The sequence below is a fragment of the Carassius auratus genome, chromosome 40 (genome assembly GCF_003368295.1).
Source record: "Carassius auratus strain Wakin chromosome 40, ASM336829v1, whole genome shotgun sequence".
NCBI lineage: Eukaryota > Metazoa > Chordata > Actinopteri > Cypriniformes > Cyprinidae > Carassius > Carassius auratus.
Window position 1 is genome coordinate 12,651,194 of NC_039282.1, and position 22,554 is coordinate 12,673,747.

The 22,554-nt window shown below is 36.5% G+C and overlaps 3 protein-coding genes across 5 annotated transcripts; 1 reads left to right on the forward strand and 2 right to left on the reverse strand.

The window, feature by feature from the left end:
* Positions 1–7,600: 7,600 nt before the first annotated feature.
* On the reverse strand, positions 7,601–10,775 carry LOC113058609 (sclerostin domain-containing protein 1-like). Its single transcript, XM_026226649.1, has 2 exons — positions 10,059–10,775; positions 7,601–8,608 (listed from the first exon to the last, which is right to left on the reverse strand). Exons 1-2 carry the CDS (start codon positions 10,252–10,254, stop codon positions 8,214–8,216), a joined length of 591 nt encoding a protein of 196 aa, XP_026082434.1. The 5' UTR covers positions 10,255–10,775; the 3' UTR covers positions 7,601–8,213.
* Positions 10,776–12,262: 1,487 nt separating this feature from the next.
* Positions 12,263–18,371, reverse strand: LOC113058610 (ankyrin repeat and MYND domain-containing protein 2-like). Of its 2 annotated transcripts, XM_026226650.1 has the most exons (11): positions 18,181–18,371; positions 17,722–17,786; positions 17,093–17,231; positions 16,912–17,010; positions 16,205–16,365; positions 15,669–15,734; positions 15,404–15,552; positions 14,849–14,984; positions 14,597–14,725; positions 14,359–14,488; positions 12,264–14,078 (listed from the first exon to the last, which is right to left on the reverse strand). In XM_026226650.1, the coding sequence occupies exons 1-11, from the start codon at positions 18,245–18,247 to the stop codon at positions 13,972–13,974; spliced, it is 1,248 nt and encodes a 415-aa protein (XP_026082435.1). In that variant the 5' UTR covers positions 18,248–18,371; the 3' UTR covers positions 12,264–13,971. The 2 variants fall into 2 exon arrangements, with proteins under 2 accessions (XP_026082436.1, XP_026082435.1); XM_026226651.1 differs by lacking the exons at positions 17,722–17,786; positions 18,181–18,371 and adding an exon at positions 17,342–17,436 and having other exon boundaries at positions 12,263–14,078.
* On the forward strand, positions 17,796–21,303 carry LOC113058611 (tetraspanin-13-like). Of its 2 annotated transcripts, none has more exons than XM_026226653.1 (6): positions 17,796–17,890; positions 19,469–19,636; positions 19,867–19,947; positions 20,034–20,147; positions 20,581–20,691; positions 20,878–21,303. In XM_026226653.1, exons 1-6 carry the CDS (start codon positions 17,828–17,830, stop codon positions 20,950–20,952), a joined length of 612 nt encoding a protein of 203 aa, XP_026082438.1. In that variant the 5' UTR covers positions 17,796–17,827; the 3' UTR covers positions 20,953–21,303. The 2 variants fall into 2 exon arrangements, with proteins under 2 accessions (XP_026082438.1, XP_026082437.1); XM_026226652.1 differs by lacking the exon at positions 17,796–17,890 and adding an exon at positions 18,873–19,188.
* The last annotated feature ends 1,251 nt before the right edge of the window (positions 21,304–22,554 follow it).

Sequence of the window (22,554 nt, forward strand, 5' to 3'; positions counted from 1 at the left end):
ATTTAACCCACATAGGCATTGATTGTGAATATATCCAAAACAATATCTGAATAGTTCCTGGGCATGCATAAAGCTTCATAAATGCTTAATGAGAGGATAAATAGAGACCAGACATCATACAATGTTCATGCTATTCTTCAGGCGCAATCATTTTTTTTTTCTTGCACAAAAACACTGTAATGTATTTAAGAGAAAAAGGTGCATTTTCAAAATTATCTGGATTAATGTGGACTTATACTTTGTCATCTAGAAATTCTAGAACTAGACATCTAGAATCTCATTTTATATCTCAAATGTTTTTCCAGGTTTAAAAAATATGAACTGAAACGTTTTCAGTGTGTTTTCAGACTGCTGGACCTACTATGTGTGGCATAAATCCTATACGCAAGACAACAATAAGTCAAACCTTTTGTTCCTTACTTTCCACAAAGTCGGTGGTCCTTCTATGAGCTTTGCATTCGCACCACAATGCTGCAGGGCCAAGTGTAGGCACTCGAAGCCAAACTCAAAGTCAAATTCATTGCACTGCAAAGGAGAAATCAGGACAAAAACCAGAAGAAAAAACGAAACAAGAAGCTCCAGTTTGATAAATTCTGATGACGTAAATCAGAACCATACAAACCTTTATCCAAACACCTGTGTAGGAACTAACTTTTTCAGGTCATGAAGGACTGTTTCTTATAGAGGCAAGCATCTGGGCATGGGATTTCTGTAAAAAATGTCTCCGATTCTTATGAATAGAGTTCTTTGCAGTTAATCGCTCTAAGACAGCGGTTGGATTACACAACCTAAATCATGCCACCCGAGACGTCACGAGCGCAATATCTAAAGCAATATTTCATCCCGTGTGGAGAGGAGAGCTTCGCTTACATAGCTCTGTGATTTCAGGGCAAATTAAAGGAGAAAGTCCTGCAATCATTTAACCTTTGGCATTTTTCCCCCCTTTTCATCAATGCACAGCCAGACCTTCACGGGGTTGGATGTCTCCTCTTTTGTAAAGCTCAAGCTCTCTGAGACTCAATGGGGTGGCATGCTGAAATGGCATCAGTCATTTCGAGGCTACCACAGAGAGGGTTCTGACACATGGCCGTCGGCTACATCCAAAAACCCTCACTCAAAACACCCACCTGAAAAAAACCCCATTGTAAAAAAAGTGTCAAATGCGCTGAATGCTACATAAAAAAGAAGTATGGACTGCCTTATGTCACGTGATGGCAGAGTCTCATAGAAAATTTGGTTTGAGAAGCATATAAATCTTTTCGCAGACCCTTCACTGTTGGGGTTGGAGAAGAAAAGACCCAGAAGAGCCGGAGTGTCAGGTAACACCCATGCGGGCTTGATATTACCCATTCTTCAGATTGCCTCATCCTCTGTATTTCTTCATGTCATGGTTTTATCTTTATTTAGAATTAATTGAGGACAGACAGCTGTGACTTGACACAGAAAACTCAAGCTAACGTTCGATAATCGCAGCCAAAAGCAACAAAATTTCCAGAAGCAAAAAATCTGGCACCCAAAAAATGCTCCTCTAAGGAGCCCTATAAATCCCAATGCTTCTTTTTAACACTTCTGTCTGTTACGGTTATCGAAAGTTCAACTAAAACATAATCAGATACAAAGATCGCAGTCCTACAACAATAAATGACATAAAAAAGGATGAAATACACTACACTCCAGCTCCATGAGAAACTTTGTTAGTCTGGATGAGAAAGCAGCATTTCTGTGAATGCATTGTTTGAGCCAGACTAAACAATTATGATTTATTATTTTGACACACAACTAATTACACATGGGAATAATAATAAAAGTCACAGTGCCTTAGAGCAGAAGAACCTGTGGGTTTATGCAAATCTCAGGGACAATGAACAAAAGTTGGACCAAGATTTGAACACATTTTTTTGTTTGATTTTATAAAAATGTATACAACAGAAATTGAGATATGTAGTTTGTACTAATGTACTTTGAATATTAACTCTGAGGTTTATTCTAATCAATGTATGTGTTTGGTTTTCTAATACCCATTGGTAGGCCTGGAAAATAATGTCATAAAGAAATCCTTGAGGCATTTCACTGGTGCGGTACTTTGCTCTCTCCACCGAGTGGTCCAGGTAGCCCTCTGATGAGGTCGCAATGACCGTAGACACCAAAGGACGTATCGCACCTGAGGCCTGAAAAAAATAAAAATAAACAGGTAGACAATAGGATAATTAAAAACATGCCTTATAAAAATCAATTTATTCATGATTACTAAACAATGGTGCATTAGGGTCAAGCAATGAATCAGTATACCGCTCATATTCTTTTGAGTGCTCCATAAACATATGGGTTTTGCTCTCCAGCCCTTGTCATTGCCGTAGAGAGGAGATTTAGAAGAAAATCACAGAAATCTTGAATCTCACATTTCAGAGCCAGCAAAAACATTTCTAAAATATCTTATCCGGTTTCATACTTTAAGGAGTAGTGCTGAGAGGTGTCAACAATATGTTTATCTTAGTGATTTATGGACACTGGAACAGCCCGCAATGCTGTCAAACCACAAACGAAGCTGGATTTCTCCTCGTCTGGTGAGTTATTCTGTTCCTGATGCAGATTTCATGACGTTTGCCTGGATATATATACCAGGATGGTGTGTGTGTATATATATATATATATATATATATACAGAAATGAAGATGGACAGTTTTTGATTTAGCCAGCTGTATTTACTCACTGCAGATTATAATATTCAAGTTAAAGATATAACACCGACATGTCAAAAAAATAAATGAAAAAAACTGAATCACTGGGTCACCCCCGTCCCCTCTTAAAAATGACTTGTAAACTCAGTCAGGTGTAGCTTATCACCTTCTCAATGGTACACAAAGCCATTTGATCAAGTGAAAGTCGTGACATTATACTCAGAGTTGGTGCTCTGCATTTAACCCATCCAAGTGCACACACACAGCAGTGAGAAGCAGTGGGAAACTATATATCCAGCACGTGGGGAGCAACTGGGGGTTCAGTGCCTTGCTCAAGGACACTTCAGCCATGGGTATTGAGGGTGCAAGAGAGCGCTGTTCATTTACTCCCTTCCACTTACAACTCCTGCCGGCACCAAGACTTCAACCTACGACCTTCAGGTTACAAGTCCAACTCTCTAACCATTAGGCCATAGCTGCCCCCAATCAGCCAAGTATGGTGACCCATACTCCGAATTCGTGCTCTGCATTTAACCCATCCAAAGTGCACACACACACTGTGAACACACACCCGGATCAGTGGGCAGCCATTTATGGTGCGGCGCCCGGGGAGCAGTTGGGGGTTCAGTGCCTTGCTTAAGGGCACCTAACTCATGGTATTGCTGGCCTGAGACTCGAACCCACAACCTCAAGCCTGGCTCACACTACAGGATTACTCTCTAACCACTAGGCCACGATTTCCCCACTGTGCTAATTTGATTAGCTCAGCATGAAAAGAACTTTCCTGGAGCATTTCAGTACTTGGAAGGAGATAAGGGACAAATTGGTGCATGCAGATACCTATATGCCCACTCCTGGGACCCTCTCAGGTCCCAAGGAAACTTTCCATGTAAAGATTGTACTGCTTGTCATTATTATAATAATATAAATCATAAATCTTTTACACACCCAATTTGTGGCAAAAACAATTAATTACATGTAAACCTGAACATGTGATATACATAACTGTAAATCCCTGTCCCCTTTTGTACATTGGGAAAACAAAACTGTAGTCTGTTTTTAAGACACTTTTACCTTTTTGCACTTTTTTTTCACCTTGTTGGTGTTAAATTTAATTTAATTTCTGCAAAGAAAAGTGTCTAGATGTGCAAAGTTAGTAGAGACAAATCCCAACAGACTAAAGGCTGTAATTAAAGCAAAAGGTGGTTCAACAAAATACTGACACAAGGGGTGATCCTTTTTCCAACTCATACATATTGGTGTTATATCTTTAACTTGGATGTTATAAGTTGCACTGAGTACATATAACTACCGGTAAATAAAACAAAAACTGTTTGTCTTGATTTCTGTTGGCAAAACAACAAAATGTGATTATTTTAAAGGGGGTTGATTTTTTTCTATACCCACTGTAGATACTAGATATTATAAACAGCTTCTCTGATTGGAGTTTTTCATATTTATTATATAACAGCAGCACACATATCTTTGAAGCCTACATCAGAAATTCTGTTTTATGAATGGCTTAAAGTGGTCCGACTTTCACTCAACGTACATTTGATAGATATGTAGACCATGTTACAGCAGATTAGGGAAGGGAGTGTTCAGTGTGAACATACTTTCATCAATACAGACATTTCAGAAAGTGTTTTAAAATGAAGTATTCCAAATGAAAACCACAAAAGAAATTGTGTATTTGAATCAAATATATAATTTACACCAATTAATTTATATGATAATAGAGCAGAGATAATCAGACTCATGAGCAGAGATAATCATTTTTTTTCTTCAAACTTATGTTAAATTCCATAAAATGCACAATTTTGAAACAGAATCTGGATAAAGAAGAGAAAACAAACCCTTTGCTCTTTGGCTGCTAGGGTGACTGACCCTCTGATGTCACATGGACTACTTTGACGATGTTTTTCTTACTTTTCTGGACATGGACAGTATACCGTACACACACTTTCAATGGAGGGACTGAGAGCTCTCGGACTAAATCTAAAATATCTTAAACTGTGTTCCAAAGATGAACGGAGGTCTTACGGGTTTGGAACGACGTAAGGGTGAGTCATTAATTACATAATTGAAATTTTTGGGTGAACTTACCCTTTAAGGGGTTTCTGAGGTGCTTGAGCACATTTTTTATACATTCACTTGGGAGATCTCTGTGGTTTCTCTATGATTATTTACATTGTTAGCCAACAGGTGGAGACTATTCTCACATAGCCAGACTGACAGCCGAAGGTCTGGGAACCTTGGCAGCTTTGAATGCAACCAATCACGTTTGGTTTTGTCATGTTTAGGGGTGTGGATATTTCCCAACAATAACAGTGGGGAATTAAGTGTAAAACCCTTGGACATATTATAAAGAATCTATATCATAAACTTCACATATCTCACTTCTGAAAATCCAGCAGTTAGTTGATCCTGATAAGCGCTCATTGTCACAGCGTCCAAGTGGAACGTAAAAAAAAAAAAAACACACGTCTCCCGGAAATCCTGTGGAATTGAACCAATCTGATGACGACTTCAAAACTCCTGAAGTGTTTCTAATTTTGAGCGCCGTATGCATCATACTGAGACTACGTGGCGACAGGTGAGTAGCTGCTTTCAAAAATCACATATTTTCAGACTATGGGCACATTCCTTATTATACAGCTGGCAAAAAAACAGTAAACCCTATGCCATAATCCCTTCAATGAGTGTACCCTGCAGATTGAGAGCTTTAAAGGGGTTAAGGGATGTAGGGCAGGGGTCCGAGATACACTTTCCTGCACAGTTTAGCTCAAACCTAATTAAACACAAATTAACCAGCTAATCAAGGTCTTCAGGATTGCTTGAAAGCTACAGGCAATTTACCATCCCACAAGACCACGCAATTAGATTTGTGATTGGCAGAGACATAACAACAAAATAAATGTAATATGTGTGGATTACATTAAACACATCCATAATATAGTGCATGTAAAGTAGTACATTATCCAAATCTTTTTAGATATAACTGTGTGATTTTTAATGCAGCCTGTTAGATTAAGATCTAAACAACTGAAAGAATTATGGATTAATACATTACTGTACATAATAAAACAATGAAAACATAACTTACAGTAGTAGGTCAAAAGTATACCTGACATTCTGCTTTTTGCATGTTATAGTGTCTAACGACACAGAAATAACTATAATTTAATAAGACATGCTTATTTAGGCCATATCTGTCATATAGTCTGGACATTTGAATGTAATATTCCATAAATTGAATTACAACAGCTCTTAGTTGATGCTTTTGTCCCAGACAATTGAAGTGACAGTTTTTTGAATATGAAACTCACAGCAAACTTTTACTTCACAGTGCAATTTATTAAATATGCCAAGTCAATGTCAAGTGCTTTTAGCCTTTCCCAAGTCTTTAAGCATCTGCAGATGTTCTTAATAAGTATTGAAAAAGCTGTTCTGGACATGAGCTACATTCAGTATGTCCTTGGACTGCTGCCTGTTTACTTGAAAGGGGGAAAAATCCAGTTGTCTAAGCAACGGATGTAACTGTGACAGGTATAATAATTTATTGTTGTGATGTTTTCTTCTGCTAATAACAAACTACGTGTCAAGTGTGTAACTTAGGTTATTAAAACTCAGTTTCATCTGCTCACTGACACAGTATGGCAAGTCTCACCTCTCAAACGCTTGAATCGTGTAGCTTATCAGAGTTCTGTTGAGAATGGTGCAGAATTCTTTGGGTGTGGGCAGTAACGCCCTTTCCCCGGAACCTCTGACGAGCAGAACTACATCTAACGTACCAGGAAATCCACTGGCGCGCAACCGGGCCGGTCCGCGCTCGGCTCGGCGTCGCGTGCCAGCAGACAGCCGGGATCCAGAGGCCTGTCGGAGGAAGAGCAGCGGCGTGCTGCATTTCTTCACCGTTCTAATAAGCTCATCACTTGGGGCAACCGAGTTCAAGGGAAGAACATGTTAACCGTCTTTCTGCGGGGTGATTTGGGCTGTTTCGCGGCTGTAGTGTTGCAGCTTTCCCGGTGTAACTCTGTCAGAGAGTGTGAGCCTTTCGACCACGGTCCACCTATCAAGAGATCGTTGCAGCTGTGATCTCATCCCGTTGTGTAGAATGATTTAATGTTTTTAAAAATGATATTCCGAATCAAAATTCAAGCACACGAACATCAACTGTATCTTTTTACTGGACACTGACATTTTAATGTATGTTCATGAATTGTTTTCTACTAAATCATGGCAAAACGTTTTAACATGTATTTAACTTTCTTTAACTAGCCTCTAGATGTCACTAGCGTTTTTAAATACTAACGTAACATTAAAATAAATTATGAGTAACCCCATTTTTAATAGTAACATTTATTTAGTCACTTTTTGTTGAGTCAGAATGACCTTATAGTTCACTTAAAAAGTTTGTTTTTTTACAATTATTTTAGTGTTTATTTAATACTAGAAAAACAAACTATTTGAAGTTACAATAAACTAAGGAATAAATAGTAGTATGCAATGAATAGTGAAACTTACCACTGTATTGAAAAAGAAATTAGAATTAGAACTAAAATGAATTTCTAATTCACCCACATGTGGTTACTAAAACAAAATAGATTTTAACTAGTTTTAAATGTTGATGGCTTGTCATAGAGTCTGATTCTGTGATGACAGCTGATGATTGACTGTTATGTCAATTATTAAATATTGTCTGTTAACCCCTCCTTGTCTTTATATGAAAGAGGCACACAAAATTTTATAATCTTAGATAATTAATTATTTTCATTTATTCTTTAGTTTAATTTATATAAACTATGTTTGTCATGCATGAAACAAAAATTAGACAAGTTAATGTATTGAATTATAGTTCAGTTAAAATGAATCAACTGGAGTTAAAAATGTCACCTCATGCTAATTATTGTACTGAGACATTTTCAGATGTTTTCATTTTAATGTTTTTACACCATAATAGCCAATATAAGCATTGTCACTATAGTGCGATATCTTGTCGGAATAATGCTTGCACAAACTAAAAATGAGCAAAGTCAAGGCAAAATATATTACATCAGCTTATACATCACAATAATACACATAAAGATCCTTCAAAACAATTAATTACATAAACAAATGCATATGTATATGTACAGACATTTACACAAAGACTTAGCTACAGCAAGTGATTACCACACATATCAGGCAGTGATGACAAAAACAATTAGGATCACAGGCCTGTTTCTAATCATTTTTGTAACGTAATATGCAGTTGTCATTGTCAGTCTCTTTGACGTGATTATGAACAGGTCTTCACTAGTGGCTGCATGTTACTGAGATTATTTTGGTGATGAGATTTAGTCTTCATTTTCTCTTCTTTCCAAAGATTGCACTGGACATCTGGTTTCACAGTGAACTCAGAGCCCCGCACTTGCTCTCAAAGGCAGCACAAAGAAAGTTCAGTGTTCCTGTGAGCTGATGTCACAAGCCCTCACGTTTATACTAACTTGTTTTAAAAGGGAAAATATAGCACAGTCGGAGGAAAAGACTCATTTAGCTTTCCGTCCCCGTGCCTGCTTTGATCTTTAGTTTTTTTATCTGGGTATGAGCGTATCCCACAGACTTCACTCCCGATTCGTTGTGCTGCCGTGTGTATCTTTTGCATTTGCAGGAGGTCACCACTGTGATCTTGTAGGTCCTGGTGCTGCCATCCTGGCACAGGAGCTGAATCCGCTGGGTACGGGTCTTGTCGTTCACACAGCGCCAGTCCTGATTGTTTCGGCGATTCCCGAACTTCCTACCGTATCCACCGATCCAGTTGGGCAGCATCTGAGCTGGAAGACACTGTCCAGTGCACACCAGTTCCTTAACAGGGTTTATGCTGGTACACTGGCCGTCTGAGATGTACTTTGTGGATCGCAGCTCTCTGCAGCCGACTGGGATTCGTTCTGCAACACAAAGGGATAAATAACATTTAGCCAGATTGACATATCAATATCAGATCAACACAAGTCTTTTAAGATCTATGAAGAAAGACTTATAGGATTCACCTTGGTGTTGTTCCTTCATGGTTTGTGAACAGACATAAACAACAGTGGTATGGATGATATGCTTGGTTTGCTTTACTTAAGCCCTTATCCGAGCTGAGCGGAAATGGTTTAACATACAGATGAATGATGACTCTGAGCCTCTTATTGTCAGATTTCACCGGTGCTGCTGGCTATACTGTCAGCATTGTTCTGCCTCAGAGAAGAGTCTCCTGTCAGCGTAACCCAAGCCAAGATCCATTCAAACAGCATCAACACACCTCAGTTACAATGTGCCCCCCTCTCTATGACAGGACATGATGAATGGGGATCGGAGGGACATTTTCTTCCTCCCCATTTCAAGTTACAGTCGTTCAAAACAAACAGGGTTCCCCCTGGAGACTTCCTGAAAAGCTGAGCTGCACCTCCACTCTCCAGTCTGACAAGATTCCCTCAGAGGACATTGTACTCGGCATCAATTTATCTCTGCCTTCCGATGTGGTTAAGAGACTGTGTAATATAGCTATCATTTCCTACAGTATTTTGCCAGCGTTAACCTTAACACAAAGAGCTAACTTTCTCCTTGCAACATACAATTACTTGCATATTATTAATAGATGTCAGTTAATGTCAATGGCGTTTCATGATTCATTACTGTTTACATTTTGCTGCAAAATCTATAATAGACTTTAATAGTCTATTTAATGGTGGTCTTCATTGTGTGACAACATGCCCCACTACACATCAACACACGTTAAATTATCTGATCTGACGGTGGAAGATGGCCAAGACTTTAAGGCATACCTCAATAGAGAAACTGACATTCACAAATAAACCTCTGACAGAAATATTCACCAGAGTAAAAAGTGTGACAACTAGCCCCGGTCTCCTAAGCACATGTAAAATATCAGCTTTTTGTTTATTTTCTATTTTCTAAAATGAATGAGCAAATAAAAACTAAAAAACATTTAATTCACATAATTAAAGACAAAGTAATTAAGAAATTTCTGAAGTGTGAGTACTCTTTGTGATGTTATATTGGTTATATATTTATTAAGGTTTGAAACATTTATTTAAACATATTGGTTTAAAGTGAGTTTAGTTTGCTTAAAAATAAAAATAAAAAAACATTTTGGTTTAAAGTGAGTTTAGTTTACTTAAAAATAATAATAATAATAATAATAAGACATAGCCTAAGATATTCTAACGACGTTTCTTTAAATCAACCAATCAAAACTCTCCCTTTCCGTAAATTTAACAAAACCTTTTTTTTTCATGTTAATTGTAAATGAGACATCAAAGCAATCTATCAAAATAAATGACCACTAATAAAATTGAGTCTAATGTCTTGAAGCGCTGCGCGTGAGCTCACCTCTCTCGTGCGCTGTGAAGCCTCTTCCACCGGAGCGCGCGCGATTCAGAGACGAGTTGCTCTGAGCATCCTGCACGGGACTGACCACATGAGAGTAGAAAATCTCCGTTGCATCATTCTTCAAAGTCAGACCACTCCTTATTAAAAAGCAAAATAAAAACATGAAATTGTACGATTCGGGTGCGTTTATATGCATATTGATGTGTAATAACCCACAGCCCGTGGAGAGATGCCCCTGGAGTCTGAATGATTCTCACTCACTATCATGTCTCGGGTTATTTATACAGTATACAAACGCTCCCGCCTCCAGTTTTGGCAGAGGCTCAGGTGAGCGGAATGATAAAACGAGCGCAGTCAGTCTCTGTTAAACCACACCCAGAGAAACACTCCAATATCTGCAGTCAAACGAATGCGTACTGGACTCCCTGAGAGCTCCTAATTCACTTAGAGATGTGTTTGTGCTGTTAAACACTCGGCATTTTATGAAAACAAACTTTGCCTGGATTTTTAAAAGGGTGTTGCAAGCATAATCAGCCCACAGAGTATTTATTATGAAAATGACATTAAAATGACATTATTTTCTCATTTAAGCAGCATTTAATTAATCAACAATCAATCTGTATGGGAAGCTGATTCGATCTGCTTACTGAAAATGAGGTGGAAACAACTGGAGAAGATGACAAGTTTGATAGTCTACATACCTATAAACTTACTGAAGTGACAAGTGTAACAAGTGAAGAAAGATATGGCCAGTACCTGAATAGTTGGATGATAAAAAAAAAAAAATGTATATATATATATATATATATATATATATATATATTTATTTTATAAAATAAAAGTGTCTGCTAAATGAATAAATGTAAATGTAATATGCATTACCTATTCTCTACCATGTAAAAAAAAAAAAAACTGGCAGATTATCACAATCAATGAAAACAATGCAAACGCAAATACCATAAACACGTCACACACATTTGCTTCCCTTGGTGGAAGCTTAACAACATTTTAAAGAAAAGTGTGCCCTCTCATGGACAAGAAAAGTAAAGAGTTGCATCAAAAAGTTTGAAAATGTCAACCGAGACAGCAGAACTGTACTTTACCGTTCCCGTGACGTCAGCGTGCCTTCCTAAGCTGTCAGGGTCGCGCGCTTATTAGAATTCTGAGCAGTGATTGATACACTGAAAAAGTGATACAGTGAAAAATACAAATACATTAAATATATACAAAGATTTTACATAATAAGATATGTACCTGAAACCTAGATATAAAATATTATTATAATTATTATTTCAAACATAATTATTATAATATGCATAAACATAATAATTGATTAATTTATGAACAATATTAAAATTATATATATATATATATATATATATATATATATATATATATATATATATATATATATATATATATATATATATATATATATTTTATTTATTTTTTATTTTTTTTCCTATTAATTTTCCATCTGTTTTTAGAGGACTGACTAATGTTCCTGATTTGTCAAGGTTCTCCATGCTGAGATATGTGTGTGGTTTAACAGTAACAAAATTAAACTGCCTGGCTGAAACTTGAATTTTACAAGTTTCACCAGTGTATTTTAGTTTTTAATGCTTACTGTTTAACAATAAAACTATTGAGCTATTAATTAAGTAAAATATGTGCTGCACCATTTGCCATCCTGAGGTCTTTATACAGAAAAGGTCAGCTTCCATAAACATACAAACTTGCAATATTAGAATTCACCAAATGAAAGATCTCAAAAATGCTGTAAAATGAATAATAAGATATACCATACTGGGTAATTGTGTGATTGATAAATTAATAAACTATACCATTATGCATCTGTACACTGGTTGAGCCAAGAGTTACTTAACTTTTGACATTTTTACTGGTTTTTGTAATAAATGCAGTGTGACTGATACTAATTTCTAATTTTGAAAACAGTTATGTTAACCATGATACACCATTCAAATGTTTGGGGTAAGATTTAAATCAGCATCTTCGAATGATTTCAGAAAGATCATTCGACACTTGGGACTGGAGTAATGATGCTGAAAATTAAGCTTTGTCATCACAGGAATAAAGTACATTTTACAATGCATTCAAATAGAAAACAGCTATTTTAAACTGTTGTTTTATTATTTAATTTTCTTGTACTTTTAGGTAAATAAATGCAGCCTTGGTGAGCATGAGGGACTTAAAAAAAAAAAAAAAAAAAACATTAGAAATCCTAATTATTACAAACCTTTAAACAGTGGGGTATTGTATCACTGGCAGAAGGGAATCAGGAAAGGCGAAAAAAATTCAGTTGTTCAGTGTAAAAAGACAGGGTACTTGATTCTATTGGCTTTGACAGACAAGCACTAGCGCCTCCTACAGGAAGAAAAGTGACCAACTCGCTCACAAAACCAGTAGGTGAGCTAAGGTTCTCTAGTCTAACAGAGAACTATTAACTAGAAAATAAATTCCAGCATTTTAAGATTTGCTAAATGTTTCTAATCTATATAATATATCTTTATTGTTACAGGTCAACGTGTCTCAAGAAAGATGTTTGCAGAGTAAGTGACACAAGAAAAATATTTGTAATGTTTAAAGGTGCTGTATGAAAGTTTTTGACTCTACTAAAGCATACAAATACCATACTTGTTTATCTGAAAAACAATGCTACAGTCAATTATTCTCCATTTGAAAATGTGCATTCTGGGCCGGAATGCCAGTCTCACCGCCCTCTGCCAGTTTACCCAATCGTATTTAAGGCACTCCAGTTTGCCAGGGGGCAGAAAACATAACAAATTCCATTACATTCAGCATCAAGTCCGGTCGTTCCTGTTAGTGTCCTGTGTGTGCATCAAGTCTGAGCAGGGTGGGCCGGGTGAAAACAACCCTCTCCAATATTTTGAATTTGGACTGCAATACCTAGTTCAACCTCTCGGTGTCAATCCTACATATAGCACCTTTAAACTACAGCAAATGTTTCACGGGAGCAGACTTTGGATGTTTTCCTTAGCAGCAATTCTGAGGAACTAGAAAACCCATCAGTGGACAAATCCATCACACAGTTCTCCACTATGAACTGGAACGGTACAAGCATGTCTCGGTGGAACCATCTAGACGACTCTAGCAAACCTGCGTCTGACATACTGTCAAACTTAGATGATTTCCAGACCCCTGCCGTCACTCTTGTTCACACATTGGAACATTTGACAAGGCCAAGTGGTTTAAATCAATGAAAAACAGCTCTTACATTGTCGTTTCAATCTCAATAAACTTCGTCAAGACTAATGTGTGTTTTCAAGTTGTTTTCTGAAATATTTGTAGTGTGAGTGAAGTCTAATATTTGACATGTTCATCAAAGAACATTTGATGTAATAGTTGGAACTTACGGACAGGAAATCTATTTATTTGATTTGTGAAACCTTATAACTGTATTTCAGTATCAGATAACCTCAAAATATAAATACCTGTTGCATGTAAATAAATTCTACAGATGTATAAAGACTCACATAAACTGCTGCTGTCGCCATCTATTAATTTGTTCCTTTTTCATACCAACAGACTAAGAAATTTAAGGCATAGGCATCAATGTCTTGCAGCAAACTATTATAATATATTTCCTACAGCAAAAACTACATCACACATACATGATTTTCACAAATATGACTACATATATTTTCCCAACATAAATGTAAACATTTAATGATTATTTAAAACAAACAACAATAAAAAATCTACACCATTCCCCCTATGCATTTATGTGCTTTCAGTAGAGCATCCTGTATGAGAATTATGAAGAAACCTTCAGTAACTCTGGGCGACGTCACGGACCTGCTCTCTTTTGTCTTCGATGGGTCTTCAATGACGATGATGGTTGCTGGGTTGAAGTGGTGTGATTCTTTGTGATTCAGTCTGTGGTTAGAGGGATGGTCTGTGAGCTGGTGGTCTCACTCTGACTGACAGAGAGCTCCTCCAGTGTGCCCGTCGTCTCCTCCAATGCTTGATGACTTTCAGCTATGAAAGAAAATGAGAGCTTGCATTACGTCCTCCTCAGCTAAACGTGTATTCCAATGCTTTTCTTTTAAATGATTCCAACTGAATCTTAGCTTTATTCCTGAAGCAAATGACTCCTATGATTTGGTTCTTTTTTAACAATCAAAAACATATATCGTGAACAGTGAAGCCTGATTCCTGAAACGAATGCAGGGCTCGTAAAACCGGTAGCCCAATGTCCTGGGACTATTGTGTTTTCCAGTCGGGATACTTCTCATAAATGTCAATCTGATTTGGATACCTTTGGCCTGTTTCTGTAGCCGTGATGCTGACTCCGCTTCATGTTTCTCTCTCTGCTCCTGTAACATCTTACAGACCTTTTTATGACTGAACCAATGCAGCTTCTGACAGGACTGGTCACAGTAGATCACCTGAAGAAATGCACAGATTTAAAAAAGCACCCGAGCAAACCAAGAAAAAACTTTTTATAACTTTTTTGGAATAAGTGCAGGAGTCATAAGATGAATCCTGATATTTACCATTTTACAGATGGAGCATCTTTTCCCTGCTCCTTTTTCACCACAGGTTGTGCAGAAGTCTGCGTCCATGAAACCCACCTGTCCCGTGATGGCCTGCGTGAGGACCGACAGAGCAGTGGGGTCGCTTCCCTGTCAGAAAAGGACTGGTGAGGCTTCCATACACAGAATGTGGTTCAGTCTTTCTAGTTGCGGCTATGACACTTCCAGTGTTTTCTAGATGAGCAAACACAGGACACTGTAGCTCAAACTCACAATTTCCACTGGGGCAATACTCCGGACCAGCTGCTGCAGTAATGTGGCATCACAGTACGGAAATTTCCTAATGCACTCCCGAATGAACTTCTCCTGGAATACTGGGAAGCCATCACTGTCTCGCCCTTTCAAAAGACTGAGAAAATATCTTTTTTTAGTTCAAGTAAATTTTGTGTACTCTATACGCATATACATTGTTGTTCAAATGTTGTGGGGTCAGGAAGATTTTTTTTTTTAAAACATTTTTGAAAGTCTAATGTTCACCAAGGTTTCATTAATTTGATCAGAAATAATGAAAAAACAGTAATGTTTTGGAATATAATTACGACTTAAAATGATTGTTTTCTATTTTAAAATATAAGTTATTCCTGTGATAGTAAAACTGAATTTTCAGCAGCCATTAAGTCTTCAGTGTCACACGATCCTTCAGAAATCATTCTAATGTGCATTCCAAAATTATTTATTATTGTTATGGTTGAAAACAGTTGCGCTGCTTAAGTTTTTTGTGGATTTTTGATTAATAGAAAAAAAAAACAGAATTTTTTTGTATATTACCTCTTGATTAGGCCATCAAGTTTGTCCTGTTGCTCTTTTAGGAAAGACCCACATTTCTGCAGCACACAGCTGAGGTAGTGCATCTTCATGGCCAACACCTCATTCATATCCTGCTGTTTGATGCACTTCTCACAGATAAGCTCCAGAACCTGGAAGAACAATGTTATTCAAGTTGGGTCAGATTTCAATTCAGTTACTGCAAGCTTATTGTTATGAATCTCAACTCTCTATAACACTTACATAATGCAGAACGCATGCAACTGACCTTGCGGCACTTCTCAAGTGCTTCCACATCCATCAGCAGAGGGTTTTCTTTCACCAACATCACTATCTGCAGCCAAATAAATCAACAGAACATCCAGTCTTAACCATTCAGGATCAATTATGGTTTGTCCAGGTTGAAAAAGACCATATTGCGCCGTTTTTGCTTTCTTTCTTTCTCTTCTTTTAAATGCCATACCAGCTTCTAAGGCTATATTCATGGCGAGAATAAAGTGCAATCAATCAAAGGATGACTAGAAAAGATGTTCAGAATTTATTTTCTTTAGAAATCTTGATTTTTGCTTTAAAAAAATACATTTGTAAGTTGTTATCATGAGCATTTCCACCTTTATTTTGATAGTACAGTATATGGATAGACAAAAAACAATGGGAGAGGAGAGAGGGCAAAAGGACTGGGAAAGGATCTTGAGTCAGAACTCAAACTCAGGTCACTCAAGGCACAGCTGTGCTATTTGTGCTGCCCAGATATATATGGGGATACAGCTCAGACCAAAAACAAAAACAAAACAAAAGATGTACCTTTACGGGGTTGGGGTTGGTAGTCATTATAATTTTGTGTAGCGCTCCAGCAAGTTTAGGAGGGAGTTTTGGTTCCTTTTCCAGCCCCTGTGGTTTTGTGTAGTAATCCAGCCTCGCCCGGGAGAAGAAGTTATTGATGACCGTCACGCAGTCATGCTGCCCTGTAGGAAAAATAGTTTTGGAAACAAAAAATACCTTACAACTTCTGAATCTGACAAACTAGTGTTCAAAAATGTGAGGCCAGTAAAAAAATAAAATAAATAAATAAATAAATAATAATAATAATAATAATAACAACAACAACAATTCAGTCAGCACTTTTATTATTCATCAAAGAATTCTTAAAAAAAAAAAATGTATTATGGTTTCCAGAAATTTACTGATCAGCATAAGAACAAAAAAATTCTTGAGCACCAAATCAGCATATAAAAAAATAAAAAATAAAAAATAAAAATGAAACCGCGGGAATAAATTACATAACACGTTTTTTAAAAATAGTATTAACATATGTATTACTGTTTTTACTGTATTACAATCAAATAAAAAAAGCAAATAAATGCAGCCTTGGTGAGCATAAGAGACTTCTTAAAAAAAAAAAAAAAAACACATACCAACCCACAACTTTTGCACAATATTGTACTGAAGAACTATTTCTAATTTGACCTGTACAGCACATTTTTCCACATAAAGCCATAACTTCGTCGTACCTACAAAAGCAGCCATTTGTGCTGCCGTTCTGCCGACTGAGTTCACTGCATCTGTCTCGGCTCCAGCATCCAACATCATCCAGGTGATGTCGGTCTTTCCTGTACAATTATATTACTAGCATAAAATACAGCCAAATTATGAGTACTAGCACCAAAATAATTTGGCAACTGTGATTCAAACCTGAGAGTCCTGCAAACATGAGTGCGGTGTATCCATGCTCATGTTCGTTGCAGTTGACATCTGCTCCATGCTGCAGCAGCAGTTTGCACATGTCTGCCCTGCCCTTATATGCAGCGTGCATGAGAGGGGTCATGCCATACTGAAAAAGAAATGCAAAATGGCAATAATCAGCAAGGCATATTTTCACATGTCTTAGATATGAAAGATGGGTAATCAATGGTGACCCTGACAACTCCCAAAAGCACTCACAGTATTATTAACCTGTGAATATGAAATTTCAGCAAATGTTCTGTTCCTTTAAGTTTAAGTCATCTTTCCCACTTTAGCATTTCAAGCAAGTTCACTCATATTTGATTGTGAAGTTTTTATCGTCTGTTTGGACTCTCATTCTGACTGCACCCATTCACTGCAGATTATCTAATTGTGAGCAAGTGATGTAATGCTAAATTTCTGATTTCCCACAGGTGTCAGTGACATCTGATTTACAGGTCAACCTACACAGCTAGTTTTCTTGTGCAGAAAGTAAGCATTGTTTTAAAAAAAGAACAAACTACTATTAGCAGAGTGATAAATTAAACCACCTTTGAAACACTGTTATTATAATACATAATGACACTTAATTTCCTTACCTCATCAAGACAGTTTACCCTGACATCTTTGGATCCAAGCAGCCTGGAGGCTTCTTGCACATTACCTACAAATATTCAATCAGTTATCAGACACTGACCAACCTTAATGTACAGAATTATACACCAGATCCTCAATGCACATCGAATGCAAAACAATCATCATGATAATGTGAGTAATTCAGCACCAAGCAACACAAAAATAAGAATTATTAAATAACTTTAAACGACCTAAAGTTATACATATGTATTGCATATCGTTACCTGTTTAACTGCATACATATATGCAAGTAATTATCACGTAACACATCAAGAATTAATTTAAAATCACACAAAGGTTTATATTTATTTATGCAACCACAGCTTGCAGATTTTGTAAATGAAATCGTACATCTGATACATTTCTAAACTGTTTAACGTGTTAATCTGCAGTTTAGCCTGTTAGCATCATGCTATCATTACCTGCAGCAATAACTAGAAGTAGATCCTTCTCCGTGTCGGTCAGGTCTCCTTTCTTTGGTGCAGACATTATTATAATCTAAGTGAGTGACGGTTTTAATAAACAATATATAAGTTGACTGTAATGGGTAAGGCTGTGACTGAGCCACTAACTTAACACTTTACTGTCCGCAAATGGACGGACGGGACCAACTGCAACAAAAGACGGGGGCGTAATCACCTAAAGTGCACTTTCTGTTGTGGTTTTAGGATTGTTTTATATATAATAAGAGGCATTAATCAACGTAAGTGTGTCTAATTCATACGCATCTTAATAGAATGAGGGTTTCAATAAAATAAATAGATATTACTTGAAGATAGAGGTGAAAAATAATCCCACCGCTTTAACGTTGTTTGAAAATAATGGACTGTTCATATAAGATGATAAGTAGCCTAACATAAAAATATAATACTATATTTGACCAAAACGGACCTATATTTAAAACTATACTTCTTACGAGTCTGATATATTCAGTGAAACCAATGAATCATAAACCTGTCACAAAATGATTCTTTCAAACATTTGACTGGACGATTTTGTCCACTAATCGGACTGAGTCGATTCTTGAGTGAACAACTGACTCACTGAATTCAGAACTGTCTTTTGCGGGCATCTATTTTTGAACAGATTCTTTCAAACGACCTGTTCGAAAGAACCGATTCGACATAATGAGTCGGACTTCCGTCATGATTGTTTCACCTTGGGATATATAATAGTAGCCTACAAATGGGGACTTTGCTTATTTGCATAAAGATAAAGAACGGACCAATGGCGTTAAACTTGTCTACCTGAGCAAATCCTAGACAACTTCTAGCAACAGATGACTTGCCTTAGAGCGGAAAGTCTTACATATAGCCCCTAGAGGATATTTGCGGACTATGGTTTAAGAGTACACTAGATGTTTCATCATGGCTTGTGGCGGGTTTGTTTGTTCCAAAACTTCTCTTTGTATCTTAAACCTTATTTATGTGGTAAGTGTCTAACAGTTTCTATGAATTTAGTCCTTAAAACTTGTTTTTATTCACATTAACAATACGTTTTGTCTTTATTTAAAAGTTTGACAACATATGTTACTTGTATTCATTACTATAACATTGGCAGTACCAATATGTAAGTTCATTAAATTGTGCTGTAAATTGTGAAATTAATATTTATGGAATTTTTTATGCTGATATTCCTTTGCCTTTCCTGAGCATCTTCACTCCTTAAAGTGAAACCATCCGTTTCTGACTTCTTTTTTGTCTTCTTCAGATGGTCAGTCTTTTAATGGTCGGTGTTGCAGCATGGGGCAAATGGTTTGGACTGGTCTCTAGTTTCAGGGTAATGGCTGCTGTCATCGCTGTTGGCTCGTTTCTGTTCGTCGTGGCTGTTATGGGATTGTGTGGAGCTGTGAAGCATCATCAAGTTCTCTTGTTCTTTGTATCCTTCCCAGTTACTCATTCAAGAAATTCTCTCCTTATCAATAATGTGTATGTCTATACACGGTTTATCTCTGTTCAACACATCAGTCTTAGTTTGTGTTGTAGTTTGGGCCATAAAGTCACATTTACCAATTTTTCTGACTTTCATGTTTGAAAGGATTTCCTTTGTTATCAACAGCTTTTGAATTTGTAATAAATGATGGTAAAACAACCTTAACTTGTGTTTAGTACATGCTCATTCTCTTAATGGTATTCATTGTGCAGTTTTCAGTGTCATGTGCCTGCTTGGCGATTAATAAAGAACAGCAGGTAATTATAGTCTGTAATACTTTGACACGGTGATACTGGTTTCCTCAATCCTATGTTTTAAATCCAAATGCTTTGTTCTCCTGCAGAATCTTCTCCTGGAGACAGGATGGAATAAGTCTGAATCAATGCAGGAGGATTTGGAAAGATCGCTGGATTGCTGTGGCTTCCTTCAAGTGAACTACAATGAGAGCTGTGGCGCTGTAAGAACTATTATTCTGCTTCTCAATACAAGGGTTAATGAATTGTTAAGCAGCTACTGCTACATTTCAAATTGAAGTTCCTTGCAATTGAACCTAATGTGAAAAACAGCAAGCTTCTAGAAAGACCCTTTAAACCTTAAGGTAAATGGAAGTAAATAAGATTTGGTAAATCTTTTTTTTTTTTTTTATGTCAAGGTGTTAGGTTAATGATCAATAAAGCTTCCATTTTTGTCTACAAATCATAATTAAGTTACAAAATGAAAAATACTTCTACAAATGATTGCTGATGCTTGCGCAAATAGTCTGAGATGATCAGCTGAGTATGAGATAATCTTGTTTACATGCAATGAACTAACAGTTTTTTTATTTTGTATTTTTTTTGTGGTTGTAAAGATTATCCTCTGCATTATTTCGATCTTCTCTTTGACATCAGGTCTGTTTCAAGAATCAAACATGTAGACCATGTTCAGTTATAATCCAGGCCTACGCTGATGACACTCTGCAGTTTGTTGGAGGAGTCAGTCTGTTTTTCAGTTTTACAGAGGTGAGCAAATACTGGACATCATTTGATTCTGAAAACATGTAAAAGGAAACTATGGAAATACTGAATGAAGCTGTTAACAGTTCAGTCAGTGTATTTAAGGTTTGGTGCTTGTTTCTTAGTTTTTTGTCAAGTTGAGATGTTAATAAATACATTTTTTGATTAATTTTGTTATTTTTCCTGTTTCAGATTCTGGGTGTCTTGCTAGCATATAGATACAGGAATCAGAAAGATTACCGGCAAAATCCTGGAGCTTTCATTTAATAAAGTGTTTTTGTTGGACACACATATTCAAGACTTTCAGCAATAATGAATTTTTGTTCTTGAGTGGACTTTTTTATTGTTATTATTATTTATGATCTGTTGTTCCTCTTGATAACACACTCAATTTCTTAATTTGGGGGGGATTCAATAGCAAATTAAATGTTCTGTTAACTTTAAGAATATTTATTTGTAGAACAGCCATTTTGATTTGCATCTTGGCGGAGTACATATATTGTATATTTCTTAAAACTGACTATGCAAGTTACCTGGGCTCAAACTTTGGTCCCAACTGAACAACACTTACCATGATATGATAAAGAGCTGCTAAATAAAAATGAAAAATTCAAGACATGACAATGCATCTTTCATTTCTGATTATAAATCATCAAACTAGAAAACATTTATAAGTAAACAAAATACATTTCTTAAATCAAACAATATGGTCATTGCATTAATCTCAGTAATAAGCTTGCATACTGAAACTAAAACCTAAGCTACACCCAACCCACTTCCACATCATTCTGATAAGGATATGACCAGGAACCTCTACATCATCTGTTTGCATTTCACATATTAACCAGTGGTGCGACTCTCTCAGAGCTTGTCCAGCCGGTTTACGCAGATGCATTCACTGTGAAGTTTCTGGTTCTGCCCTCTGCTGACTGCAGTGAAAACATACCAAACATACTTACCTGCACATTTATTTGGATTTGCATCACAATAAATATGAATTGACATGTCATTAATTTAGGCAGATTGTGATTTTAGTTTTTTTCATTTAATTGTGCTGTGACACTCACACCTAAAGACTACAAGTCACATCATTTTTTGTTCCGTGCTGAGTTATACAATTGAATCCTCTGATTATAACATACAGAGAGTATACATAAATAATATTTTGATTGTGCAGTGAGACAGGGCCAGCCCAATTTTATATGGGGAGCCCTTGGTGCCATCAATGCACACTATAAATCTATCACACCAATTATCAATTTTATTTGTTGTAGCTGTGTTGCTCACATCACACCATTGTCTACCTGGCATGTTTTTACCCTTCTGCGATTTCTAATTGTAACAGTAGCAAACCCAAAAGAGTGGCCAGGTGTTAATTTGCACTTTAACATCCAAAGTACAGTACACTAAAAACTAAAGGTGCCTCGGGTAACTCACTTGTAAAAAGCCAGCATCTGGAAGAACCCAGAGAAGTGACAAAAATGAAATGTGACTTATTATTATTATTATTTACTTTTTACTGTTTACAGTTACTTACTCTTTTCAGCAATAGGGAATATAGTGGCTACACCATGTTTGTTATTATTATTTAATAATTTCCTCCAGACTTAAATTTAAATACTGCAATAAAATTGTTTTATTGAAATAGGCTATATGTTAAATCATTTGAAGGTGGATAGTTTACCTTGAAACTTTAAAGCAAACATTAAAAATATTATATAACTAAATATGACTCAAAGCATTAATTTAATAATAAAAAAACCCTAAATATAAAAATCGGTGCAGTAGTAACATTTAGATTTTTATTTTTATTTCCCTAATGAAATAAGTTTAAATTATTCCGAAATAATTGTTCAGCTGTTGTCAAGA